This window comes from Tetrao urogallus (genome assembly GCF_951394365.1).
Source record: "Tetrao urogallus genome assembly, chromosome: 4".
NCBI classification, from domain to species: Eukaryota; Metazoa; Chordata; class Aves; order Galliformes; family Phasianidae; genus Tetrao; species Tetrao urogallus.
In genome coordinates, this window is record NC_136817.1 from 24051825 (window position 1) to 24076012 (window position 24188).

General features: G+C 36.6%; 1 protein-coding gene across 2 annotated transcripts; it reads right to left on the minus strand.

Moving 5' to 3' along the window:
* Positions 1 to 79: 79 nt before the first annotated feature.
* HPGD (15-hydroxyprostaglandin dehydrogenase) lies at positions 80 to 23392 on the minus strand (the record flags this gene model as incomplete). 2 transcript variants are annotated; one of them, XM_079535038.1, is made up of 7 exons in its annotated part: positions 80 to 215; positions 1299 to 1462; positions 2651 to 2727; positions 9443 to 9539; positions 19777 to 19883; positions 23071 to 23194; positions 23300 to 23392. In XM_079535038.1, the coding sequence occupies 7 exons, from the start codon at positions 23390 to 23392 to the stop codon at positions 80 to 82; spliced, it is 798 nt and encodes a 265-aa protein (XP_079391164.1). The 2 variants fall into 2 exon arrangements, with proteins under 2 accessions (XP_079391164.1, XP_079391163.1); XM_079535037.1 differs by having other exon boundaries at positions 23071 to 23392.
* Positions 23393 to 24188: the final 796 nt, after the last annotated feature.

A 24188-nucleotide genomic window follows, 5' to 3' on the forward strand; every position in this document is an offset into this window, starting at 1 on the left:
TAACTTTTTTTCCAAAAGTTTATCCAACATTTTCTTATATTTTAAAAATCAAAAGTTAATTAGAGCTAAACAATTTGATCTATCTCTTTGACGTAAAAGGTGTTTGGCTGTATTCTTGAAAATGGATCCCTTGGGATGCTGTAATCTTCATAACTTCTCCATTCAGAGTATCATCTTCAATTATTGTTATAAGTCCTTCAGCAATTATTGATGGGCTAAAAAAAAAAAGAGGCTATTATTCAATAATAATGATGTAATAGACTGTGATAATAATAATAGACTGTGAAAAGCGTAATTATAAAAACACAAAGTAAGTCTATATACCCTGAAACTTAGCCTGATATTTGAATATATTTATTTTCAGAAAAGCAAAGGTATTAGCAGAGAAATTCAATCTCCTTAATCAGAAGATGGAACATAAAGCTGCAACTTTGCAAATCATTAGTGTTTGCTGCAGGTACTGCTAAATTCCTGTTGTAATCTACATACTTCTGGACTTCCTATTGATTTTCTCTGTTGCAGGGGCAATGGACAGAAGTAGCCCTTACAAGACCCTCTGCAGCACTTTGCTGCTTTTTTATTTAGTTTTATTTGTAGTAGGACTGGTACAATCTAGTGCATGGAGAACTTTGCCGTATCAGTTGGATATGTTCAGTAGATGAAATAGATATTTTAAATATGAAAAATATTGGGCAAAACAGCACAGGTTTCTTTTGTGTAGAAGGAGCTGACAGCTAATTGTTAAGAAACTGAGGAAGTATTAAGATGTCATTTCAGGCTTTACTTGTTCTTATTTTTAGAAAGGCTTTTGGCCTTTCTTTGCAATTCCCTGATGGACTAGGTAACTTTAATCTGATCCACATAGTCGTTACTGTACATTTATGAATTTGATCCAGTACTTGGTCCGATTTCTGTTTGTCTCATGTCCATATTTTGTAGAAACCAAATAAAAATTATATTCTCTGTATCTCATAAAGATTTTAATTTAGCAAATTTATGGAACGATCCACTAAGGACTATTCAGAACTAATACATCATCTTTAAGTGAGGAATTTGATTTGCACTTCGCTGGAACTGGGAATGCATAAGGAGGAAGCATCACCACGCACACGATGCTCCTGAAATAGGCTTAAGTATCTGCCATTACTCATTTATTTATAGAATACAATTAACAGAATTTGGTCTGAGGCAGCGTTTCCCTTTCATTCTTTTAATTTTGCCTGCTGAGAATTAATTGAAAATGCAAACTTGTTCTTTATTTACAAAGGTCAAAAAGCAGTGTATCTGATTTGACTTACTCCATCACACCGTAGAACTGCATCATATTTTTTATCTCATCCTTATACGAATAATATTGTCCCATGTTCTCTTCTTTATCTATTGATTGAAGAATTGGTGTGTTGACAAATCCTGGACAAATTGTGTTGAGTCTCACACCATAGTTTTCCATGTTAGCAGCTAACTAGAAAAGAGATAGAGTTAGGAGTTCAACATAGAGTTAGGAATTCAACATCAACATTTTTTTAAAAGAGTATTGTGTAGCTAAGTAAAATAACATTTAACAGAAACCCTGCCTGACATTACGTAAATCCTATCTCATTTTCATGATAAGGTAGCCTGCATTTTCGGTCCGAAAAATAAAAGAAAGTCCTATATAGTTTGCATCATGCTTCCACGATGCTAGGCTGTGCTAATTCCCTGGTAAGTACAGTGATTCTGTGCTGATTTTTCTTTTTCTCCTCAACTTTCTCATGTTCAGCATAGAGATGGCATTTGCTCTGATTTTCTGCAAACCCCTTTATTTTCAAACTTACATGATGGTGTTTAATTACTCTCTCATAAGAAAGTGAAACTGGAAAACCAGGTTTCAGGATTGTGCTGTGGCTATTATGTGATATGCAACATTTAACCATACTCATCTGTTTAGCTTAATATTAAAAAGGAGTGATTTGTGTGGGGAGTAGGGGAGTAAAATCTAGACAACCATGCAAATGATTCTTCTAGGTTCTTTGTTCTGGAAATTAGGGTGGAAGCCTTTTATAAGTGGGCTATCTTCTCTAAGCTTAACCCATGAAAGTGTAATCATACTTCACTCTCTCCAAGTTATTCTCTCACGTAGCTTGTTCAACTTAACTGGAAAATTTTGTAGTCAGAGTAAGATTTACTATGTGCTCATATAACACCTAACATGTCCCATCCTGAATGTGTTTTTACATTTTAGTGCGTTAAGAGTTGGCAAGAATAAATAACGATCAACATATTTGTGTTCCAGTCACTTTTTCCACACTTTAGCACCTATTTATAATTACAATGTTCTCGGTTTGACTTAAAAATAAGAAAAGCAAAATGTTAAATGATTGAGATGGAGTTATGACTTCATGACTTCTGGTCTCTTCCATCTGTCCTTAAACTATTTTACAGTTTCTTTCTCCTTTGCTCAGTAAACCTTTCTAAAACTCAAACTTATCATAAACAATTTACTTATTCCATCTTCAGATACCCTTTGTGAAAGAAAGGACCCTCTAGCAATTTGGATTCTTCATTTGCTTTAAGACAGTTTGTTCCAGTTGTGTGACAAAAGAGGAGGGAGCATGAGAAACAGGGTGTTCCCTAGGAGATGCTGATACTGTTTTCAAAAACATATACTTACTGCTATTGAGCGTGTAAATCCAATTACACCATGCTTTGTAGCACAGTACACAGGTTGGAATGCAGCAGGCATGAGTCCTTTAAAATAAAAAGTTATCTGAATAAGGATGTTGGGTACCCCTACTTATGATGACCTTAAACACAAATGTAAGTTAATAATGTAAAAAAATGTGATCAATTTTTATCAAATTCATAGAAATGCAACAAAATAGTTCATCAAAAATCTGCAAATTCTGTTTTTTAATCTAAGTGAAGTGAGGAAAAATGGATGAAATAGATGAAAACACAGGTAGTCAAGGGTGGAATAATGGAAAAAAAAAAAGTATAATTTTAAGATTAAAGTACTGTCTTTGAAGTAAGACAAAAATAAAGGACAAGACCTAAGAAAGAACACAGAAAGGAAACACTCAAGAAAAAGAATTTTACAGCCTTTTTAAATGAATATTGATATATGTAAAGTATTTTAGATACTTTCATTACTGAAACCTTAACTGCTGATACACAAACTGGACACCTGCATTCATTTGCAGTGATTTTAAGGAAGGAATGCGGGTCAAGATGAGAGAAATAGCAAAGTCAATTTTGGCTACTGTAACTGAATTAGTATTATGCTAGAAATACTTCACTAAACAAATAAATAAAATGTCTGACTTACATCCCTCCCTTCAGTTATTTCTCTCAGACAGTAAAAACAAACAAAAAACATCAAAAAAAAAACCTGAGAAAATTTTTCCCCTGCATGCTAGTGAGAGATAGAAATGAATGTGCTGCTCAACTGCCCATGAAATAATGTTGTTGTTTATTTGATAATGTCGTTTGAATTACAACAAAGAGTAAATTACATTGCATAGTGGGTTTTGCTCAAAGAAGCAAGTATAACAGAATAACTCAGACTTAACGTGAGGCACTGTAAAATTTATTTTACCTACAGTGCTGCTCCAATAATATTTCATAGGTTTTTAAGAAAAGACTTACATGGAATAGGGAAGTCAATTTGCAATAAGCAAATGGAAAAAGTACTAAGAAATGAATGCAGGACCTGCTCTGTACCAGAGTGTATGGAGATGAGTGATTAAACACTGAGAAAATAATAAGATGAAATCCTTATTGAGCAGAAAGAAACAAAAGCAGAGATGTGGATAGGAGATATTCTCAAAGCATTTTCTGCACTAAGTTAAACTGTATGAAATGAGTTTCACTGTATGGTACCTCCTACAGTGGCCCCTATTCAGAAATAAAAACCCAGCATGATATTTAGCAGGGGACAGAAAAAAGAGTGAACAATACTTGGCAATAACATTGATGTGTTCTGTAAGGAAAAGGAGAAGCAAAATGAGAAGTGACTGCCATAATAGTGAACGTTTGTGGTGGGAGTGGAAGAGCATAAAATCATTATTTACAGTAAAATAAGAAGAGCAGAGACTTTGGTAGAAAAATTAAGAAGCTAATTCTAGTAACACTGAGTTTGATGGCAAAAAGCTGATAAAGAAGAGATAGATCATGAGTGTATATATGTGTATTTTTAAACATTAAGCCAATAATATCTGCTGTGCAGTAGCACCTGAACTGGACCACGTGGATGCTCTGGTTCCACTTGAATGTGAAGTTCCTGTGAAAAGCAAGCAAAACCTCGCCTGTTCCATAGTTAAAGGATGATGTTTGTCTGTGCTCCTTAATACAGTATTGTAAAGTTTGATTTTGATGCCTTGATATTTTAATTCAACAGAAATAATTTCTTTCTTTAAATCTTTAAATGATAAAATCAAAAAGAGTGTTTCTCATCTCAGTGGATGATTACTACGAAAACTTTAAATGTAACCATGACAAGATTCAAGGTTTTGTCTTAGTTTAAATGCCACTTTGCTTAGCCAGTGAAAGCAGCACTGTTCAGTGATGGGAAATGAACAACTTAACCTTGTTGTGTCCTTAGCTTGAATTGATTCATTATACTTTTGATTGAGAATCTATTTTTGAAAAATGTGTTTCCTATGGATTGTGATTACAGTATTCCTTTCTGGTGACTTCTGATTGTCATCCATCATCAGTATTCTGGTGATAATTGGAAACACCGGAATACTGTCTTATTAGAAATACTATGGTATCATTATTATTATTTTAGCCATTTAGAGGTTTTATGTATTTTAAAGATGAAAACAATCCTAATGAAGCTACAGGTAATGGACATGATTCAGACAAAATGTACTTGGAAATGGAAAGGAAGAATTCAAAGATTTTGTTGGTGCTTTTTTTTTTTTTTTTTAACACAAGTATAGTAAGACAAATTACTTTACTTGAAAAGGAAGGGAAAATCCAGAAATAAACAAAGGAAGGGTACAGTTCACTGTAATGAAGTTGAAGAAGGTTCAAAGACTTACTTAAATGTCATAAGAGAGCAGGAATAACTTGGCAGGAAGAGCAGAACAAGTAACTCATCTTTTTGGTTAAATCAAAACATTAAAGCCATTCTGAATAACTGAAATTTTTTTTTTGCTAACATGGAGAACCACAAAGAAATCAACTCACTTTCAGCCAAAGCAGTAATAAGTAACAGTGAAAAGCTAGTCCTCGCATCCTTCACAACAGCACTCCTGTCTTGCTTTTGTTCCTGACTTCTGTACCTAGTACCACAGTGTCTGATTTCCCCAGCCCCATGGAGATATGAAGCTGTATCTGTTCACAGTGTGTCCTAGGGCTTTGCTGGAAAATATTTTGGGAACTGCTCTGTGACATTGATTCTGTTCTGCCTGAGTATTTAGCAGTTCATGACTATGTTTTCCTAGTGGGCATTCATTTGTTAGAACATTTGGATTCTATTTGCTGCTTCTGTAGATATTTAATTATCTAATGCAAAGTGAAACAGCATCACTAAAAGAGGCTGGGGAATATTATCTGCAAAAAAAGTTTGTGTGGGGAGAATGTTCAAATGGATGATGATGGAAGCAGTGTGTGCTGGGACAGGGGGAGGCAACTTATACCTAGAGCTTCCTCTCTCTGGGTTTTGTCATGGCACAGAACTGCTACAATGAAAGGGGACAGGAAACTTCCTTCCTCCTCAAAGGATCTCAATCAAGAACTAGATGGTGAACTTGACATGATTTCATGATGACTGAAGGTGCTTTTTTGATTACCATAAACATTTTGAGTAGACCAGCAATAATCCTGTGCTCATTTTCCCTTTTCTTTTTTCTCAGCAGGATGACAGCCAGCTTGTGCCTTTGGTTATATGGTAGTCCTCTCCTTGGTAAGGTGTCAGGACTCATTTCAGATATCAGGCTTCTCAATACAGCTGCTTGTTTATCATGGTCAATAGTTTTAATTAAGTTTCATGGTCTACATCTTGATAAATTCATATGGGATGTGGGGAATTGTATCAATAAGCTTTAATTTATCATTAAGCTTTGCTGAAACAATTATTTTCTACATTTGTGAAAACCTTTAATGAATACAGAATTAGGGTTTTTTTTTCCAGGTATGCTTTTCCACTGAAATGTCCTTTGAGATTTGAGTGAGTCTCCTTCCTTGAGTAAGATTTATGATCTTTTTGATGACCTTTCTACCCTCTATTTTCTTCATGGGTGCACACTGTTAGGCAGCTTAAGACAAGTTTTGTTTCTGCTTGACAACATCTTTGTTTCACTAATTCTTTGAGAAGCGTCCTTCGTGTTTGTATGAGCATACTGTAGAGAATAAGAAACCAAAGTCTGCTTTCTAACATGGCTGTTCGTCTCACAAAGGATTTGAGCTCATTAGAAAGCAGTGCTTCTACACTATTATTATGCAGGGATTAAGCTTATTTCCAATAATTATTCAAATTTTTTTCACTTTGTTTTTTTATAACCTCAATATATTGTTCCATCCCAAATTTGTAATTTTATTTTATTTTTTAATGAAAGAGGTGAAGATCCTTAAGTGTAAGTTTTGGGTAACTGATGGAACCTATTTTAATGCAAGCCATAAGAGTGCATCTCTACTGGAAAATATTGTCAAAGTAATTTGTTTCCTCTCTCTACTAGATTTGCTTTATGAATTATAACAGTTTATTGTAACACATAGAATACTTACAAATAAATAACAACACAGGATGTAGCCATATTTATTTAAATTAAGTGTATTTTCAAACCACATCACAGAAATCTCCTTTGTCATCCTGGGGCAAAAGTCTGCAGTGTGGGATATGCTCACAGCACTCTCTGAAGGTCAAAGCTTCTTGAAGAGAAGCAATTATGTAAGAAGAAAAATGAGCTAGAGGCATGATGGCCCTATGGATTGATGAGGGAATTGATTTTAAGGGGTTTACATAATATTCTATTCTTAAGAATATGGAGGAATAAAAGATTATGCTCATTATGTCAGCAGTGATCTGTGCCAAAACCAAAGAAAATTGTAAACTGCATTATTTTTAGGTAACTTCATAACAATGAACCAAAGTCTTGAAGGAATAGTTTCTAAATTTTCTAATCTTGCCTTGATAGATTCTGCTCAGCAACTTCTTAATTTAAATAAGAGAGGGAACAAAAGTTCTTCTATGATGCTGAACTGGGCACCCAACTGTGCAGCTGTTTGCACCTTTACTCTTCTCCATTACTGTGACACAGTGTTGTCCTTACTCAAATGAAATTAACCATATAGTTTTGTTCTTGTGATATATATATATATATATATATGTCAGATCCTAAAGAAGTCTCTGCTGTGCTGTGAAGAAATGCTTTACACATTTCCTTTGGCTGAAGCTTTACATAAGAGGGGAAACTGGCTGCATGTAGAGCCTGAATGCTTGAAATTAAATCAAACTGTTGATATTATTATACAGCAGTTGTACATGCCAGATAGACTACACATCAAACAAATTCTCACTGAGCAATATAAATTAGCATGTTCTAAGCTAAATATTTTATTTTATTTCTATATATCTCTGTAAGTACTTTGCTTTTGTTCATTTGTTTTAAATATGGTAGAATCCAGGCAAATAGAAATTCAATTTTTACAGAACAAATTCTTGAAAGAATGAAAGCTCTTGAAGCAAGTGCTCACACAAACAAATTCAGTTTTCCTCTTTATTTACTACAAGTGTATATGTATAAGTCACAAAAATGTAAGAGAGAATGTGAAATGTAGTCATGTAGTTAATTTCAGGAGTTAAATTTAGTGTTTTGTGCTATTCCTGTTGCTTCTATATACTCTGTATTAAAAAAAAAAAAAAAAATTAACATAAGTAGTTTCCTACAGAATGGGTTTTAGAAAAGTTTACTTTTTAAATTAGAAATTAAGTATATTACTATGTATTCAAAATCCTGCCCCAACTGGCATTCTCTTTTATGCAAGCTTATGTATTTCCTTCTCTCTCACAGTTAGCCCTGTCTTGCAGGAATGCTCTAAAGAAAGGACGATTCAGTACTGGAAAGAAATGGTGGACACTGTGGCTTACACCCAGCCAAACACTTATGGCATCCATTTCATAGGATGCATTGAAGTATGTCTGTGGGTGTTCTTTGGAAGCATAAAACAGTAAGGTTTGATTCAGTCTCTAGTTCAATCATTGGCAGAATTCCCATGGTTAAGAACTAATTAATGCGTGAAGCAAACATTATTGAATGTTACACAAGAACTGCATATAACTCTCTTTGCTGCTCAACAAGACACTTGCTGTCAGTCTGTAGAGCACAGCTGATACAATCTTATAGAGGAGTTGGCTTGGGGGGTGGGGGAGGAGAGGGTAAAATTAAAACCACTCCAAAGTTTAATCATTAACAGAAGCTAGCTTTGAGAAAAGAAAACACACGCAGGGAATGTTAAGCAAGCCAATGGCAGCTTGCATTTTGTATATGGAGTGAGTTTAGGGACTTAGACCTTCAGACTGTAAAGGAGAATTAGAGTCACAAAGCACAAAGAGTAAAAAATAAATAAACTATAAAATGTTAGTGTGTGTCAGCTTTTACAATGTGGCTTTCCTTACGATCTAGGAAGAAGTTGTTATGTAGAAGACTTGTAAAAGCAAACAGAGCAAAGGAGGCTGTTTCTGATAGATGGCTGCAATAGTTAGAGCATAATGTTAATTAAATAAATGAAAATTATAATAATTATAATGATACAAACTGAGGAAAGCCAAACTGTCAGATCATAAAAGCAAAATCTTTTTAATCAGTTCAGAATACTTAAAACAGAATCAAACTTCTTGCCAGGTTTGCCCTTTCTTAAGCATTCTGCGTGCATCAGCACTTCTCTAGAAATGTGTAATCTTTTACTTGTGTTGATGAAATCTTTTATTGTGATAGCAGTTCTCTTCAGGTTAATTTTGTCCTGATATGAGGTCAGTTTGAGCTAATGGAGATGAATTTACCATCTGCTAAAGAACCCCTCACCCATATGAAGTATGTATATGAGTGAAATCAGATCCTCTGTGTGATTTTTGTCAATAGGGTGGACTGGATTTCTCCTTGCAGAAACCCATTTTATATGTTAATTTAATGTCCTCAGAACAGTCATGCCCATCCACAATCAGGACCTAGGGCCACCACTCTCTTAGGTCTATAAATTAGATTATGGTACCCACCTTTGAGTATGTATCATTGTAACTTAGCAATGTTATTAAATAGTGTTCAGAATGTAGAATAAAATGAGGCAAGTTAGGTTTTGCCCTACCATTTCTGTTACCGTGATGAAAACTAGCTCAAAATGAGAATAAACAGGGAAGAGCCATAGTAAAAAAGAAAAAAGTGAGAGCAAATAGTACAATCCATTGATTTTTAGATACAAACCAGTGAACAGAAAGTGTTTATATAGAAAATATTCTCACCCGCCAATGATGAGATATTAATGATTACTCCTCCATCACCTCCGTTTCCTTTTCTCATATATTCTAGACCAAGGTAGGTTCCTCTTATCACAGATGTCTAACATAAAGGGGAAGAAGTACAATTATATTCAAAATATGTTCCTTTTTTTATTCCTAAAAAATTAGTTTTGCTTTAATTTTAATATTTAACTGTAATTTTGCTTTACTTGACTTGTGATCTAACTTATTCTTTGAAGATTATAAACACAGAAGTCATTCCACAGTAATTCAGCTCAATAATTTCCAAAGCAAAACTGCTGTAGATAAAATAATAGCTTGATTATTTTTCTAATAAAGATGTAATTTGAAACATACAGCCTAAAATAAGTGCTGTGAAAGAAAGAAAATGTATACTAAGTAAATAATTGATAGACCAAATACATGCTTTGTATGAGGATGTAAGAAGTAGATGAACAGATCATAATCCCAGTGTTTTTACTGAGATGAATTATTATTCATTTTAGAAAATGTACAGACTGAATCTGAAGTTGTTACACTTATGTCTTTGTTTGACTCGCGACATGAGATACTTGCACTTCTTAGAATTAAGTTATGTAGTCTATTTCTGGTCCTAAAATTTGTATTTTCTGGCTGAAATTAGTGCATTTTTATCTTTCCTGTCAAAAGAAGGTTAGTTCAAACAGACAAATATAGCTACGGGAAAAAACCAACAGCAACAAAACATTTTACAAGATGTGAAGGAAGGTATTAGCGTAATTTTAACTGCAGTATGTAAATTTGTTTTATTTTTAAAGAAAGAACTTTAAGGAAAAGTTTTGCTGTGACTTAATATCTTGATTACCGAAGACCTGGTTTTGAACCCTACTGCTGGGATTCATCCCACCAAACTTAAGATATTTAAAGCAAATGAGTCTCCATAAAAGAGTAAGTTGCTTTACCAGAGATTTTGAGGAGTACTAATAGAAAGCTGTGGTGATGCTCTAAGTGAAAGATAATAACTTCATAAGTTTCATACTTATTTAGCAAGTTCATTAGATCTCTGCATAATCAGTTTGTATTAGGCTTACAGTTTCAGAACTGAATCACTTTTATATTTCCAGAGATATTCTTTCTGTTTTTAATCAAGAACTCCATTTATATTTTCTTATTGTCTGTGCCATTTATTTGACCAGGACTAAGTTGCTCAACAGATAAAGTGGCCCTACACATCTGTCCACATATGTGCCAGGGAAGGTTTAAAGGACTCTGTACCACTGAGGTAGGAATGTCCCAAAGTATATTACTAAAACCTTTTGGTTAGTGGTTAATTGTACTGGGAAAAAAAAAAAAAAAAAAAAAAAAAAAGCTTTTACAAAAGCAACATGAAGTGTTTTTCTACTATTGTCTAAATTTCCAAACAAAAAAAAAAATGGATAATTTTAAGACATGTATTTATTACATTTCATTTTTAACAAGACTTCTAATTCAATTTGTTTCCTGTCTTCAAGAATCGTGCTTGTTTAATTTAATAGGAAACATATTTGGAAGATTTGAATGTCTTCCTTTTTTTATTTTTTTTTCTGTATCCAAGTAACACACGTCTGAACTGCACAGTGACAGAGATATAAAACTTGAAGCTTCATTACAAAGTTTGCCTTGTAGTATCGATATTGAATCAGCTCTTTTTTTTCTTAATTTTCTTCATTTCTTCATTCATATAGATGTAGTATTTTATATTTTCAAAATCAATATATTTTCAGCATATCACTAGTAACATTTTGATTAATATAAGAAAAAGCTATTTTCTAAATACTTTGACAGAAGCTTTTCAAAGGTCTGTTTTCAGTGTCTCGCTAAATTAGATCTGATGCCCTGAAAAGTAGCAGGCACTATAAATGTAGTCTTGCAGTGTTTAATGTTCATTGTCACACTTAAATTTCAAAGAATGTATAGAAAAATAAGATTATTTATGCCTGGTAGCATTGCTATAAGGTAAATTTATTCTTAGAACGAACTCATTAACAGCTTAGCAGAAAAGTTAGATTTATTGGTGTTTATCTCTCTCTCTCTCTCTCTCTCTCTCTCTAGATATATAATAAGATAAGCTGTATACAGGACAATTAAGAAAAGCAAGAGTTAATGCTGTCTCTGGAAAGCAGGTGCAGGCCCTATCATGCCCTGGAGCAGTGGCTCAGTCTGTTGAACAGAAAAGGAGAATTCCACTTGATGATGAGAAGAAATAAATCAGTTGGAGAAGGAAGTAGCTTGTGTCTCCTTGAGGATTTTTCTATTCTTCCAGCCTTCTCATTCAAACAGATAAAAGAGCAAGATGAGTCCTTGGGCAAACCACAAGTAAATGGGAATAGTGAGTGGCTTGACTTTTCTATCAAAATCATATTACTGATCTTTTTTTCTCTGTACCCCATTAGCAGCATCTCTTGGTGAGCTGGAGGAAGCCGTCTTTTATGGGTATTGTGAGAGGTTGTATTCTGAATTAATGCAGACATTCATTTGGATATTACCCTAATAACTGCTGTTATCCTTGCATGGAACTTCTCTATAAATGTGCATGATCATGGCTATTTCTGGTGTTTGGTCTTGCAACACAAATAATTATTCTGGGAATAAACTGAAAAAAAGTAGAGAGAGTGAGAAGAACCTAGCTGTCTGCACACTCATCAGATGGCACTCGGGATGAAGGTGTTCTGTGATAGATCTTCCATTCACTTGCCAACGTTTCCCTCTCCAGAAAAGAAAGTCATCTCAATAGTTTTCAAAGGTAGAACAGCAGTAGCTGAACTCACTGTTTTTTGAGCTTGCAATTTCTTCTTAGAATCTAAGTGTCACTGTCCAGCCAAACCCATGGATCCAGGTGGGTGAAAAAACCAAGGCTGGCTCTTCTATCTGGGAGCCAAGAACTATGATGGGAAAGATGTTTTTCAAAGAAAAAGGTGTATATATTTTTGGGGAGTTGATTTGAAACTCATCTTTGGAAAAGTGCAAATTGCAGTCTGAGGCTTCCTCTTTTGTGGAATGTGACACTAGTTTCCTGGATGTTTGCATTCCAAGAGAAAGCTTATAAACTATCACTTCAGTGCGTCATGCACAATAAAAAGTAAGTCAAAGAATGATGCATTCCTGGTCTTGGAATATGATGAAAAATGTTTCCCATCTGCCTTTTTTTCTTTCTTTTTTCAGGTTGTGTAACTAGAATCATAGAATCCTTAGAATTGGAAGGGATCTTTAATGGTCATCTAGTCCAACTCTCCTGCAATGAACAGGGACATCCACAGCTCGATCAGGTGTTGCCCAAGGCCTGATTCAGCCTCATCCAGGGATCAAACGCATCGCTAGGCAACTTGTTCCAGTGCTTCAGCACCTCACTGTAGAAGATTTTGTCTGTATGTCCAACCCAAATCTACCCTCTTTAAGCTTGAAGCCATTTCCCCTTGTACTATCACCACAGACCATGCTAAAGAGTGTGCCCCTTTCTTTTCTGTAGATCCCCTTTAGATACTGAAAGACTGCTCTCAGGTCACCTCAAAGCTTCCTCTTCTCCAGGCTGAATAACCCCAGGTTTCTCAGCCTTGTAGGAAAGATGTTCCATCTGTTGGGTAATTTTTGTGGCCCTCCTCTGGATACGCTCCATCAGGTCCATATCTCTTATGTACTGAGGACTCCACATCTGGATGCAGTACTCCAGGTGAAGTCTCACAGTGCAGAGCAGAGGAGCAAGATCACCTTCCTCGACCTGCTGGCCATGCTTCTTTTAATGCATCCCAGGATATGATTGGCTTTCTGGACTGTGAGGTCACATTGCTGGCTCACGTCCAGCTTACCATCCAGCAGTACACACAGATCTTTTTTGGCAGGGCTGCACTCAATCCTTTCATCCCCCTGATTTTTTTGGTAGTAAAGGTTGCCATAACATAGGTGCAAAATAAAATCTTGCACTTGGATTTGTTAAACTTCTTGAGGTTCAATTGCGGGTCCACTGCTCAAGACTGTCTGGGTCCCCCTGGATGGCATCCCATCCCTCTGGTGTGTTGACTGCACCCCACAGACTGGTGTCATCAGCAAACTTGCTGAGGATGCAGTTGACCTCAGTGACAATGTCATTGATGAAAATATTGAAGAGTATCAGTCCTAGCACTGATCCCCATGGGATACCACTGATTCAAACATTGAACAACTGAGCACCACTTCCTGGACTCAATCCTGCAGCCAGTTCTTCATCCATTGATCAGTCTACCCATCAAATCCGTATTTTTCCAATTTGGAGAGAAGGATGTTGTGGGGTACCATGTCAAAGGTCTTACTGAAGACCAGATAGATGACATCAGTGGCTCTTCACTTCTTCATTGATGCAGTGATACCATCATAAAAGGCCATTTGGTTGGTCAAACAGGATTTGCATAGCTTCTAGGAGGATCTGCTCCATAATCTCTCTCAGCACAGAGGTAAGACTGATGGGATGGTATTTCCCAGAATCATCCTTTTTATCCTTCTTAGAAATGAGTGTGGTGTTGTCTTTTTTCCAGTCACCAGGGACTTCTCCTGATTGCCATGACTTTTCATGTTGGCTGTTCATGTTGTTTCATGTTCATGCTGACTACTGAAAACTAACATTAAAACCTGAAAATAATTGGAATGGTTATCTTCCTAGTTGTAGAAAAAACTGACCTCATTGATACTGCTGTTTGTATTCTTATCAAAATACAATTATTTACTCTAGCAAATAATGAAGACAAGGTGCACTGCAGGTCTGAACATGCTCCTAAGGGAGAAAGTTTTATGTTGTACCTGCCAGAAGAAAGTTCAGGATTCTTCCCAGTTAAATCTTAATATCTCCTAGTGTTAGCTTCTGAAAAAATTCAGACTTGAATTAGATATGACTAGACATTCTGATGTCTGGTCTTTGAAAAATAATTGTGCTATTACTCAAAATGTTTGTAATTGCAATTGGAAGCATCTTATCAGTAATAATCAACTTATATAATAAATTGTTTGGCAATTTCACTATCAGTGCCAAAATCTGAAACAAAACTTACAGAATCTACAGTACATTACAAGTCTGCATGTCCCATACATGTCTGTATGGTTTTAATGGTTGTTCTTAAAGAAATAGTATTTTGAAATTCTGATTCTAGTAAGACTCCTAGTTTTCAGCAGAGCTCTAATTCCATTTCTTCTGTCTTTCTGTCTTCTCCATGTCTTCTGTACTTTTTTGCCTCCTAAATTCCTTAGGAATAAAGGAATATTATTATATTTTGAGTAACTGGATTCAGGTGGTGTGTGGTTCAAATAAATTGGTCTTTATTTTAATTGAACTTTGGCTACCGTAAACATACATTAAAATGGTAGGCTGTGAAGTTCATTGGCCTACTGGACAATTAAGGTCTATCTATGTGCTTCCTAATATAGACATCAAAATTTAGTATGCTTACAGCTCTCCTTATGCACTGGGAGGGCTGATCCTCATGCCATTGATCTCAAGATAATAGCTACTTCTCACCTTTTGGTAGCCACATCTCCCTGTAAGCACTTAGTCATATTTCTGACATCACACACTTAAGGAATAGGCAGCTAAGCCATTGAACAGCAGAGTTGGTGTATTTCTTAGAATGCAATCTTGATACACTAGTTAACTGTGCAATTTACTCTTCTACAGACAGCTCTGTGCTCCACACTGAGCAATTACATAAGCAGTGTTAAGAAATTGCTTTCCTGTCTGTACTGTGAGCCCAGGCAGTAACACCCAGCTGCTGAATCTAGCTGTGTCCTGGTTTGTTATTTTGAGGTGGAAGTTCAACCCGTGTAATTTCTTCTGATAAAATGGGAAAGGAAAGCAAGGTGTATGGACCACAAGAGATACGCCCTTATCTAACTTACACAAGGGAACAGCCCTGCAATGATCATTACATCTTAGTCTCAGAAGTAAATAAGATGAAGCTTGCCTAGTTAGCTTTAAATTTGTTGTTGACACATTAATTGGCCTTTCGAAGGATAGTTCCTTACTGACGAGGGAATTAATTGATTTTGCATGATTTGCTAGTTGCTAGAAATTTTATTACACCATAAGCTATATGTAACCTATCCACACATTCATGCTTCTCTTAATGTACTTCATCATTTGCACAAGAAATTTTTATACTCATCTTAACTACCTCCTTATGACCCAGGGAATGAGCAATACAAATGGAGTAAACAAAGAGAGCAAGACGGATCTCACTAGTTCATTTATCAGAGCAAATGAAAACCAGCTTCCCAAATCTTTAGGAATATATATTCTCAGAATTAGCTATCATTTCACCATTTCCCTACATCTCTTTCTGTGAGTGTCTTCAAAGCCCTTCTAGATGAGAATAAATCTCTTCACAGGCAGTGTTTGCCTCCCTATCCACACTTCCACAATATAGGATGAAATAAAAATTTGGTTTGCCTTGAGAATATTTTACTCACATATCTCTGATAACTGTCTTAAGGCATTTGGCATTTATGCGGACACATTTTGTAGATACATATATGCATACTGCATAAAATGCAGATGAGATTAAATAAGAGCATAATTGAATCTCAAAATCTATTTCTTCCGAATTTCAAATGACAAAGAATGCCAACGTTCCCATTTTTTCTACTTCTGCCTAAAAACTCATTTTGTTTCTTTTTAAGTTTTAGAAAAGAGATATGTTTCAAATCTCTTTAAAAAATGAATTCCCTAAAACAATTCCCAGAAATTTTTAACTACAGTGCAGTAACATTGTTTAAAAACATTGTTTAAAAACATAAAGCATTAATAAAATCAAATCAAAATAAAAACACTTCATAATTATTTCTCTGTGCAACAAGATAAACAAGTTAACTTTAGAAATGCATAAAACTAAAAACGTATTCCCTTACATGTTAATTAGTAGTTTTTGCTTTTCTAGGAGAATAATTAAGTAATTTTAGAAGGCTCACAAATGACCTTTCTGGATCAAATTTATGTATCAGTAAATGTATATAATCTTTGGAGCTTAGAATCATAGAATCACAGAATTATCAAGGTTGGAAAAAGACCTCTACGATCATCCAATCTAACCATCCACCTGTCCCCACTATCCCAGCCACTACCAGCTCCAGAAAGCCTACAAGACAAGAAAAAAGGACACCAAATTGTGTTTAACTAATGCGCATCTAAAGCTTATCAAAACGTAATCTTTTTTTTTAAATGTAAATTTTTTTTTAATTTGTTTTGAGGTCTTTAAGAAGAAAAAAAAAGCTTATAAAAGTTTTGGATTCCTTAAGCATGAATTCTGTGAAGCAGGTTGCAAGAAACACTATTCTTGTTGTTCTAGATAGCTGTAGGTAGGACTCTTCATAAAAATGCGCATGTCACACATCCTCATGACTTTCTGTATGTGGTTTTTGTTTGTGATGGACTGTTGAAATTACATAGGTAGTATCCACTTAAAATGAAATTCCTATATGGTAGCCAGGTTCCTTTCTGCATGCTATATTAACAAGACCATGCATTTGTATAGGTATCAGTAGCTTAAAAAATGGCTCAAGCCATTTTGATCAAGTCAGTGCTTCCAGACCTAAAGCTCTATTGTGGGGCATGGATGATACTGCTGGCATGCTTAATTAGAAGTGTTGAAAGAAATACTAAAAAAAAAGATGGATGATACTTAGCACAAAATGCAACAGGATTGTGAAAAACACAAGAGAAATCATTCTAGTGGTTGTTACCCCTTTTTTTTCCCTCACCATAAAGCTGCCTTGTTTCCTTCACAGGAAACGTTAATGAATACAAGCAAGAGCTGTTTTTTATTCTCTCCTTTTCCTACTGTAGTATGTCCCATTCTTTAAATTTGCTTCTTCATTTCTGTTCCTCATGTTTTCTCAAGCAGTGCTATCAGGGAACTTCCTTGCACCTCTTTAAAAATGTTCCTGGTGACCAACCGGTTCTGTGAACTGTTTTAGCCATAAAGAACACACCCCATATGTGTTTGTTCTGATTTATCTTCCTCTGTACTGCTCTACTTTTGTACTTCGTACTTTAAACTGGGGCAGGGAATATTTGTTGTATGAATATATAAATAATGTCACGAAGACCAAAGTTGGCACGTAGAGGTTTTTCTCCACCAACCCCCCCCCCCCCCCTTTTTTTTTTTAATTTTAATTGTTGCATTGTGTATATCAAAATATGTGGCTGTAGAAGTTATTTCTGTTCTTAGGGATAACACAAAGGATAATCAAATATCCTATGCTGGGGAAATAGACATGTTTTTAAATCACATTTTTCATACGTTTTTTTTCCCTTTCTCTAACAGAAGCAAAACATGTTTTATGGAACTGACCAACATACTATATTACATGAAGTAGTTTTACTGTTCTGTTTTTCATAGTTAATAAGCATGAAGCACGAATATCCTGGTTTACAGAAATTATTGTAACTAGTTAGAAATGACCTATGGAAATCAGCTATGTAGTTGGCTCAAGGTTAGACAGTTAATGAATATTCCAATTAAAAGATAAACGAGGGTATGTAATTCTTAAATTGTCCTTAATTTAATGCGCATGGTTGTGCTTTTACTCAGCTTAATCATTTTAAATGTGCTTATTTTAGTCACCTGCATGAGTTGATGCATTTATTCATCTTCCAACTACGAAAGAGAACTTTATGGAGAATTAACCTATATAATCATGTTTAAGTTATACATGAGGTAAACCTTCCTCCTACTCTGCAGTTATAAAATTGTTTGTACATCAGTCTGTAAGTGAAGATATTTACTTAGGCACTAAATTATATTCTAGATTTGCGGACCCTAAGTGCCTTCATTTTTTGAGCTAAGTTTATAGGTGAATAATCACTGACAAATGAGTTTCTCACACAGACTTCATTGTTTTTGGTCATGACTAACTACCTGTGCATGCACATTTGATAAGTGGATGGCTGCCTACAGTAAATTATAGCCTATATTAATCTAAGACATATGCATGGAACTGATGATGTCACACTCTTGTCAGTTCACAGTGTGAAACATCCTACTTTTCAATTTGTCAGAATATTTCAGAAGTGAAAGATGAAGAATCATGTGTGGTTAAATCCTAAGGAAGATCTAAAGGAATGAGAAAGGAAAATGAACAAATGTTTCTCTTATTGTGGAAACCTTAATGTGTGATTCCAAGAATAAAAAATAACGTTGGATAGATACAAAAGGTAAAGTATTACTAAATCAGAACATTTTTTAAAATACATATTTCTCAATTGATTTTCTAGATCTTATCTCAGATACAGCTTGTGTTACATGTCCAGGTATATTTTGTTGTTGTTTCTTTTCAGAGAGGCATTCAAATTCAGTGACTCAGATACCTTTATCCACAGAATTTTGTAAAAAAACAAGCTTTTCATTTTCATATCCTGAGCTCTCCTGTCCAGCTGACACATTCCAAATGACTATTTGGTTTCAAGTTCCACGCTGCACTCTACCAAATTTTTTTTTCTGAGCAGATCAAAGCTACAACACTTTGTAAGCATTTTCATAAGAATGATAACATCCAATCAGAACATTATATATGGTAGAACACAAGCCGACCACAACGTTGTTAACCTTGAAAGTTGGCCTTTCCTATAGAGCTTAGGTCTCTTAACTGTAGCCTAAATTAAAAACAAAACAAAACAATTTCAACTGAGAAATAGATTTCACCTGGTGAAAGGAATGAGACTTCTTTGTAGAGTTAGCCAAATAATATCAAAGAACTAGTTACAGTCTGAAAATAAATTTTACTCTTGTTGAATGCGCTCTGTTTTAGCAAGTACTCTTAAGTGATGTGCTTCAATTAGTCACGATGTTGAAATGGCCTATATTAAAAACTCAGGTTATATACTTGCTTCAGTGGTGAAGAAAACATGGAGCTTGGATGAAAAAGTTTTCCTATGGTATCACAGTTATCCTGTAGTATATATTAGACTTATTCCCTAATACAGGTCAGCTGAATCTCTCAGGTAGCTAAAATGTTCTAAAGCATTCATATAAACAGACCGGTTTCATGTAGGTGGAGCTCTATTGCCTTAGGTGCCATATTATTACACCTACGTGGGATTTCATTGGGCTTTGAAAGGAGAACGTTGTCTGCTATAACCCCACACAGTGCCATACATCTTGGATAGATGACGTAAAGAAGCCACTGCACATACATTTAATTGTCTATACATATGCAATTAGGTGGTAATACTTTGGACAGCTGTGCTTACCAGTCTAATAATCCACGTTCTGTCACATGGCATAACTCTCCATGGTTTGTACAGATTAAGTGCATTTCAGTGTCAATTACTGAAGCATGAGTATGTGAGAAGAGATAATGCTTACCAAGTTAATTTGTATAGTGCTTTCCCAGTCCTTCTCATTGTTCACTCCAGCATTATTAACCACAATATCCAGCCTTCCAAAATGCTCAATTACTTTTTTGAAAGCACCTATAGTAAAATCCAAAGGTGACATTTCTTAGCACTTTTCATTGAGTTATACAATGCCCGATAACATGAGCAAATGAAAGTTCTTAGCACTCATACATTTTGCATTAGGTTGGATATTTAGCACCTAATTATATAAACATTTATAGCTTGATCCTGTATGACTTTGATGTAATAAATTCCAGAACTGTCCCCATATATTTTAAGCGTAAAATAAAGGCTTTATTTGTTCAGAATGGTTTTATTGACTAGCCTGAATTTAACTAATTTTAAGAATGCACTTCTTATTCAGTGATGTAACTAATACAGATTTTTCAGGTACAAAGAGTTCTTGATTAATTTTACTTTTTAAAAAAAATTTATTAATAGTTTTTTATGCATCGGGTAACAATAATAACTTGTCTGTCAAATTCACATATTCTTTGTTCTGGTGATAAAAATAAAGACCTGTCTTCCAAGGAAGCTGAAAATAAGAACAGGGAAACTTCCACAGTGGCACTGCGTTGAACTAAGATAAAAGATGTGTAAGGCAATGATGTCATAGTGATGAGCAAACTCATCTAGGCTGGCCCTGCTTTGACACCATAGTTGGATGAGATGACCTCCAAATGTTTGTTCCAAACTAAGTTTTTCCATGGCTGCAGACCTGATCTGAAGTTATACAGTTTCTTCACAGGTTGTTCTTTCCTCCAAAAATGGATACACATCACTTATCTTTTATTATTATGCAAAATACCACTCCCTCAAATATTGTTTTTAAAAACCAGCAGTTAATGACTGACTGAAAATCTTGATTATTTCAGGTATATTGAAATTATGCTTGAAAGGCCTTAATGAATGAAACTACTTTCCTAAAAGCTGATACCATAACACTGAATTCTCTGGTCTTTCATCTTTGGCTACTAGCGTCAATCAAGGGTACAGCTGCAGCTTTGAAATAAACATTTCTATGTTTTTGTTTAGTTTTCCAACAATTGCAAGAGTTTACAATGTTACTTTTATTTTATTTTGATTTTGCCATATGGTTGGTACTCTGACAGTGTTTTCTTAATAGATCTGAATGCTGCTGCAAGTTTGTCACAGTCATCATCTTGACATCAGAACAAGAGCTTGGCAGCTGTTGGAAAAGGTTTTATCCATCTAGTTGCTCTTATTGTACAGATTTTTCAATGTTCTTAATCTGTACTATGGTTTTTCATATTTTTAAAACCTCTCTTTTCTGCCTTCTTGATCACTAAGATCACTGTAAACTAACTTGTTCTTCCCTTTTTGGATGTAAAATAACTTTGTGTTTACACTGCAGAGTAGTTGCTTAGAGCTTATTAAATCATAAAAAAGAAAAACCAATGATCATACAAAATGCTAATCATTCAAATGAAAGAGAGGATCAATTTTAACAAGTAAGAAAAACAGTGGAAAGTAAGTCTAAACACCAATCACAAATGAGCTTCCTAAATTTTCACGGTAAGCAAAAATAAATGTATGGTCATTTTTTTAAACTGAAGGTGAAGATATACATAAGAAAGCCACCGCAGGAAAAAGCAAGGAAAGATTTGGATATGGACAAACTAGTGGATTCCCTGCACATGAGCATTATGTACCTACAGATACTTGTTCTAGTCTTGTGATTTGCTTCATTTTGTAAGAGTTCAAGTTGGAATAAAATTATTAAAAATGTGACATTGAATGTAAAAAGCAGATATAGGACATGACACATCCACTAAGTACTTAAAACTCTGAGTGAAATTAGGCTTATTATGCAGCAGTTTTCAATTGCAAGTGAAGAAATCCATAAAGATAATAATGCTGTATTAGAGAAGCATAGCAACTCCTTGCCCTTGATCCTTGCCATCCCTCCATTCCTATTCTGATTGCTCTTTTCCTGCTAACTTGGTTGCAGAATTTCCCTCTCTATGCCATCCTGCTCCTTCCAGTTCCGAGTGCTCTGCCTGCAGGCCGTGCACTAGCCTGGTGTAAAAAAGTAGAGGAACTATGGGATCAGGGTAAGAGAAAGCAAGTTGAAGTAAAAGCTGTGCTGCAGCACATGCTATTCCTACTGCTAAGAGGCTTATTCTTCTCCTGAGTTACTCCTTTCACTTGGAGAAAAAATCACTTATTAGCTTAGCTGATAAATAGTATGTTTGCTGGTTAGTGCACCTCCCACATTTATTGTCCAGCATCTCCAATGGAAAACATTTAAATCAGGCATAATGACACTACCTGGGAGCTAAGAATAATACTGCTGAGCTATGGACTAGCTACAGTATTTGTAAAAAGAATGATTGTGTTTCACCTCCACTGTTGAGACAAGAACAAGAGCAGTGCGGTGTGTAAAAGCAGAAGTAAAGGGTACGCATCCAACATGACACAAATGAACCTGGAAAGGACACTGACAAAAGTGACGTCAAACTTGTATCTGGCTGACTCATTACCTGTGAATGTTTCTCTTAAGAATGGAACTTGAATGAAGTGATGCAGTAGTTATGAAATATTGTGTAGAGTACCTCAACACTGTAAGCTATTTTAAGAACTCACTACGGTGCAGGATTTATTCGCTAAATAAAAAAAAAAAAAAAAAAAAGGTGATCATAAATCCAGGCAATAAATAATGGCAATCATACAGGAGAAAAGCTCCTTCCCATGACCTGCATATGCAAGACACATGCAGAATTCTATCAATCTGTATCAAAAACCAGGCTGAAGTGCTGCGTTATCTTTTGTCAACCCTTCTTTCAGCTCCAGCAGCATATGTTGGACATAAGCATGCCATATGGAAAGATCACTGCAACCTGGAGCAGAATTTATTGCTCCTGTGATGAGAGAATGCAGCTTGGATTCTGCACCGAAGCCTCATAAAAAGCATGTCCGTGCTTTAAAGCTCATATATATTACTCATAAAATAACAAGTATCTTCTGCAGAGGCTTCCATGGAAAAATATCACACGACACTCAATGGAAATAACCTCTTTGGCTTTTCTTTACGATGTGCCAAGTAACACAGTGAAATGCACGTGCGCTGGTAATAATATTTCACGTCCGCAGGTTCAGAAACAAATCCTTTTTGAGTCACGGTCGGGCTGAGAACAGGCTGCCCTCCAGAACTCCGAATTGCACACATCGGAGCGGCAGCCCGGGCTCCGTCAGGTCGCTGCATGTCGAGCCGGAGCCGGGCCGGCAGTTTCCTCCTTACCTTTCAGTTGCTCCGTATCCGTAACGTCGCACTGGATGAACACCGTCCTCTGCGCTTCGAACTGTTCGTCCAGGGCCGCCTTGCTCTGCTGCCCGGCCTCGGGGTTGCGGTCCAGGAGCGCTACCTGCCCGGGAACGGAGGGAGGAAGGAAGAGGCTGAGCGGGGCCGCGCCCAGATGGGGGCTGCCGGCTCCCGGAGAGAGGGAAGCGGCGGCGCGGGGCTTGCTTACCTTGGCTCCCTTGCCCAGCAGCGCCTGGACGAAGGCTCGGCCGATGCCCTGAGCCCCGCCGGTGACCAGAGCCACCTTGCCATTGACGTGCATGGCGCTGCCCGCCCGCGAGGCTTAGAGGAGCCGTCTCCCGCCTAGCCGGAGGAACAGAGCGCGGTGTCACCTGCCCCAAGTTTCCTCCCTCCGTCGCTCCCTCCCTCCTGCCCTCCCTCCTTCCCTCTTCCTCCTCCTCCTCCTCCTCCTCCAGCCGGTGCAGCCGCGACTCATTCCCCCTCGCGCCCCTCGCGTCCGACCCAGCGCCGAGAGCTGCCCGCGGCGGGGGGGGAGGAACGGGGGTGGAGCGGGTCGTGCCCCTCTCACGCCTTCTCCGGGTGCTTGCGTGAACCCCGGGTTCGAGAGCCGGCGAGCAGAGCGGCTCCCCCGGAGGGTCTCGGCAGCCGCCTCGGGAGCGCGGGGAGCGACGCGGCGCAGCTCGGGCTTCGCGGAGGACTGCTTACGCCTCCGGGCCGTGAGTGCTTTGCTTGGCCCGAGCTGCGTGAGCGGCGGGGGAAAACAAACTCTCTCTCGGAGAAAACAAACAGAGCCTCTTCTCACCCCGCTGGTCGGCCCATCGGTGCTCTCCCCTCAGCCAGCAGGGAGACTCGAAGGAAAACACAGTGACTAAACGCTGGGAACGTATGGAGATAACAGCTTTCTAGACATGGTCAGACCTGCAGCTTGTGCTTAAAAAATTATTTAACTTCTTGTACAGCTGGGAAACCAGATCCTGCTATAACACAAGTTGTATCTGATTAAAAACAAATCTATCAACGCCAAGTAACATATATCAATGTACATTAAGAACAAGAAAAACCTTAGCAATCTAATAGCTGAAATCAAGTTTCTTGCT